This window comes from Penaeus vannamei, chromosome 23, assembly GCF_042767895.1.
Source record: "Penaeus vannamei isolate JL-2024 chromosome 23, ASM4276789v1, whole genome shotgun sequence".
Classification (NCBI taxonomy): Eukaryota; Metazoa; Arthropoda; class Malacostraca; order Decapoda; family Penaeidae; genus Penaeus; species Penaeus vannamei.
In genome coordinates, this window is record NC_091571.1 from 25,281,338 (window position 1) to 25,286,843 (window position 5,506).

General features: G+C 47.6%; 1 protein-coding gene across 1 annotated transcript; it reads left to right on the forward strand.

Moving 5' to 3' along the window:
- The first annotated feature begins 4,374 nt into the window (after positions 1-4,374).
- On the forward strand, positions 4,375-4,899 carry LOC138865974 (uncharacterized). The gene has a single exon (XM_070137470.1). The coding sequence runs from the start codon at positions 4,375-4,377 to the stop codon at positions 4,897-4,899; it is 525 nt and encodes a 174-aa protein (XP_069993571.1).
- The last annotated feature ends 607 nt before the right edge of the window (positions 4,900-5,506 follow it).

A 5,506-nucleotide genomic window follows, 5' to 3' on the forward strand; every position in this document is an offset into this window, starting at 1 on the left:
ACAATAATGAGTTAGTGTTTGGTATGACAGGCTTTTATGACTTCAGTCAAATTATGGTTGTCTGTTTGTTTTGCTTCTAAATAACCCCATGTGTGCTAGGAATGGCCGGGGTCGCCATCCACTTGTATGCGCAGGGGTTAAACGCAGGCCAGCAGGATTGATAACGAGAACGCTGCCACTGCACTACCTAGCACATGAGATTTATCCCTTCAAAACACAAGGATAAACCTAATGTAAAGATCATATATTTTATATAATCATTTCTAGGAAGTCAGCAGGGATAGTCACATAACTTTGTCGGTTCATGACCATGGGAGCTGGGTCTTGGGCTTTATTTTCTAGGGATATTAGCTTGTGGACAGTAACTGGCCAACTAAGTGGACCAAAGACAAGAATCGTATGTTATTTGGCGAAGGCAGCGCAAACATTAAAGCCAATTAATATTTTGTTGATTTTAAGGTATTGTCTTCATGATAGACGGTAAAATGAAACGCTTTAAGATATTGTTACACCATCCTCTGTTAATGATTTTGAATTTCGTGGGTGTTTTGGTCTGGAGGGTGGCGTCTTGTCCCGCAGAGTGAGATTGGCTGGGACTCTCGTCTGAGGAAGACGTGCTTGCGACTCCTCCTCGCGTTTCCCTGCCTAAGACTGTGATTTTCGCCCTGTGTTTGATGTGCCTTATTTCCTAAGGATTAATAAACCCCTTGGTGAAGTGACCAGTGTTTCTTTCGACCTGACAGTACCTAAGACAAGGGGACTAGGAGTGCTCGCCCCCACGTGCACACTCGGACCTTAACGGCTGCTGAGGTTAGCGTGCTATCCTGTGGTCGTTCGGGCTTAACATTTGGTGTCAGGAGTGGGATAATTTAGTGTGTGACGTGTTGGCAGGCCTGAGGTATCATGTCGAAGGTTCCGGAGCCAGTGAGAGCGGCGCCACTCCGTCGGGGACGCTCAGGTAATTTTGGCGGGAAATGGAGACGAGGAGCGCGCGGCCGAGGCAAGGAATCAAGCCCCATCTGACGTTCAGGAGGGTGATGAGTAAGCTGGACAGGACTAGTGACGATATGAAAAGTAAACAGTGAGGCGATGAGGAAAAATCAGGAAGAAGTGAATAGTGCGTTCTGCTAATTGAAAGACTTTGTGTAGCCTGGGCTGGAGGAAGTGCGGGAAGAAGCACAACGCCATACTAATGATGCATGCGGTGCACTGAGGGAAGCGACAGAAAGGGAAATGCAAGCTTGTCGGGAAGAAATCAGTGCATTACAGCTGGCGTTGAAAGAGCAGAGCACTGCCATGGATAGACTCCAGGAGAGGAAAATGGAACCCTCGGAGGAGGAAAGGCTGTCGAAAGATGTGTGCTCTGATCCTGGATGGCATGGCAGAGTGCCAGCTGTAAACGTGAGATGGAAAAGGCGCGAAACCGGACCTTGACGTCACCGCGACTTGCCAATCAGCTCTCATTTCTCTCTCCTGACCTCACCCCACCTCTCTCTCCCGCACCTGCATCAGATAATCAGTTCACCTCTCTGCACCCCTTTGTGCACCGTGTACAGTGCACAAAGCTTGCCTGTGGTGCACACTGAGATCACCCACTTGGAGTGGTGGCATTATTGTTAACCACTTGGCGTGATCCTGCTGAACAAGTCACTTGACTTTGATCTCTTTCGAAATTATTTGACAACAGACTACACAGACAGCTCCACCAATTTATCGTGGTTCGCCGCGACAATTGGCCAGGCTTTCTCTGGTTTGCCACAGCAAAGGACCCCCCAGTAGACTATAATCTCTTCTTTGACGAGAAGGATATGACTCTCCTGTTGAGTGCTGTAGTTTCTGCAGTAGCAACAGCCTTGGGGAGGACCAGTGAGGAGGTGGAGAAGGCAGTTCAGGTCGCCATGATAGCTATGACCCAAACTGTTGCAGCTCTGAAGGGAAGGAAGCTTGAAGCCTCCAAACCGAAAAAGAGCAACACTCACCTCCCTAAATCCTCGAATGACAGGATAGCTTCGGGAGAAGCATCATGTGAAACCCCAGCTAGTCTGTCAGGACAGGCTGAAACTGTGCAGCAGAAGCCCCCACTGCAGGCCAAGTCTGTACAGCCAAAGTCTGATCCCCTGACTCGAAGTGGCACTTCCAACCTAGGCTCTACACCTCTCGGTAGACCCTTAACTAGAGTGTCTCACTTAGAGGAAGTTGTACGATCCTCAATCAACGAGGATCTATATTTATCAGATACCACCAGCACTGGGGCATCTAAAGCTGAAGTACATGACACTGAGTAACCATCATGGCACACAATCTAAGCATTCTGCAGTGGAATATCTGCAGCTATAAAAGCAAGAACTTTCTCCAGTCAATAGTGCGAGCAAGGAGCATTGACATCGTCATACTCCAGGAGACTAACTATGGGATCAGGCTATCATGTCTTCACCACTCCAAACCTGGATGGTGCTAGAGGCCTGATGACCCTGGTAAAAGAAGCAATCCCGTGGTAAGGCTAATCCAGGCCATAAATCAGGCAGCCTCACAAACGATCCCCAAAATTCGCTCAAAAAAAAACTCACAAAGACGCCTGGTACTATAATGACGAGATCAAAGAAGTCAACCATAGGGTCAATATGTGCAGAAAAAATTCCGACGGCAAAAAACTCCCGACAATCTGGCCCTGTTGAGGGAAGCTGTTGCAGATGCCAAGGAAACTGCCAATAGAGTAAGGCAGGAAAAATGGCTGGAATGGTGCCAGACTTTTGGACACCAGATCAGTCTTACAGAGTTGTGGAAACGGGTCAGGCAAGCGACAAGCCGCCAAGCACCGAAATGTACTCATCATGATCCACAGTCAGAGGCTAACAGATTGGTGCTTGAGTTCTCAGCTAGAACCAGCAATAACAGCCTGCCTCCAGTGATGAGGGAAAAACAAAACTTAAATTCAGGAAGACGCTCTCATCAGAGACTCGAATCTGATGACACAGATGCCTTGTTTTCTCTTGTGGAACTAAGAAAGTCATACAAAACCAGCAGTTAGGTCTGGCAGGAGAACTTGCATTCTTGCAGGTTATCAACAAATCCTGGCAAACCGCCACGGTGACCCAGAGCTGGAAACAAGCCACAATAGTTCCCATCCCAAAACCAAAGGAGCCTGGCAAGTACCATCCCATCTCTCTTCTCAGCTGCCTGGGTAAAACAGCTGAGATGGTACTCAACAGGCTCTGATGGAAGACAGGACCCCCTCATGAACACCTGCACGGGTTCACAAGGTGTAAGAGCACTGCTCACAGCATTTCCACACTCAAGCACAATCTGCACCTCGCCCGCCATGGTTGTCTTCCTAGACCTGGAGAAGGCTTTTGAATTGGCAAGCCTGCTTGCCATTCAAGAGACCCTAATCCACAAAGGAGTCAAAGGCAGACTCCTGGCCTGAATAGCTGAATATTTTAAAAATAGGTCAGCAAATGTCAGATTTCAAGGCTACCTCTCGCAGCACATGTCACTTGAAAATGGAACTCCTCAGGGAGGGGTTCTCAGTCCAGCCCTGTTTAATACCCTCATGTCCAACATACTCGACATTCACCTGCCAGAGGGATGCAAGATCATCTCTTATGCAGATGACTAGGCAATCATAGCCTCTGGCAATCACTGCCCAACTAGAGCTCAGTGTTGTCTGAACCTGGTGTCTGAAGAGTGTTGTAGGATGGGTCTAAAAATATCGGAAGCAAAATCCAATGCAATGGCTCTGAGAACTAATGTCAGAAACAAAAACTCACTGTGCAAGGTATGGATCTGGAATGGGTTAAGGACTACCTATACCTTGGTATATGGATAGGACACACACTCACTTTCAAAGAGGAGATCCAATACCTGCTTGACAGAACCAAGGAAAGACTGTCAGTCATGAAAGTCATGACAGGGAGACACATAGGAGCAGGTTACAAAGTACCAAGATCATTCTATGTACATGCTGTCCGTCCTATTGTTGACTATGCATCTGTCGCCCTCATTGCTTCCAGCACAACATTAAAAGAAAAATTGGAAACAATACAAAACGAAGCAGCCAGGATCATTCTAGGTGCGCCCAAGTGGACAAAGGTCATCAACCTCCTCATGGAAGTTGATTTGCCATCCATGGACACCAGAATTGATCTAATGGCAGCGCAGTTCCTTTCCAAGGTCCTGCTGGCACCCGGAAACCTCTAAGACAAAGAGTACTCAGACACCTACAACAAGACTACCAGTTGTTTGCGGACAACTCCTGGCTCACACATACAGCCAGAGTATGATATGCTTTCAGCTAAAAGAACCAATGCTTGCCAAGGGCACGGGCTCCCCTCACCCTGATTACAAAGAACTTGCCGTTTGTCGTGGGCAAACGAAATGATCGAATTCTCAATTTTAAATCTTGCAATGAGAAAAGATCAATATGCTATGCCTAGTCCAAAGGCACAAGCACAAAGGGTCATTGATCAAATAACTCCTCCGGGTATTATAACATACTACACGGACGGATTCGTGGATCCCATAAACCATACTGCAGGCGCCGGTTTCACAACAAGGCATACCACAGCATCCATTAGGGTCACTGACAATGCCTCAATACTCCAAGCTGAAATGTTTGCGATCATGGAAGCCCTGACACACGTGTCCCTAAGGGCAGGACACGTAGGCATTCACACAGATTCTAGAGCAACCATTGACAGCTTACAGCATAGCATGCCCCCTGACATCTACCTCCTAACAACAGTACTAACCATAGCCCAAAGAATCCTCAGTCAGGGTAGAAGAATCATCATTAACTGGGTCCCAAGCCACATTGGCATTTACGGGAACATGCTTGCTGACAAACTAGCTGAAAAGGGCAGGGGTATGCCCCCATCCTCCATGATCGTTAACCCTAGCTGAAGGGGATTAAGCCAAAGAACCAAAGCCACAGCATGTGCGTTCCTCCGGGGAGCACATAGAGAAAATATCACAAACTCGCTCGCTGCTAAGTGGTACTCATATGCTTCAGGCTATGAGCCACTAGCCCTTCCTCCAAACACAAAAAGAGGTACCGAAGTCATACTATTCAGACTAAGACTAGGTTACCAATGCGCTTGGCAAATTATTGGCAGTGAGACTGCTAGGTTATGCAAACACTGCGGCGAGTCTAATACCATCCTGTTACATTACTTGCAGAATTGTGTACATATACAATTTCTGACTCAGGGACCATCCACCACAGCCGCCGGGCTGGTAAAAAGGGTCTGTAACATGCTTACCTTGTGGCAGCTGGATCGCTTGCTCGTAATCCAGCCACCACAATAAGCATGCAGTTCAAAGAAACCACTTGAGTTAACTAGAAATAGTTAACACAGGCGGGGCCACTCCAGAGAAAAGGCTGAACTGAACTGATCCCTACACTGAGAAAACTATCATGCGCCCCGATGTGTTAACTGCTAGAGACTATCATGAGGAACCAAAACAACTCTGTGGGGTCACGGGGCACTGTACGCTGCTCAGGGGACCA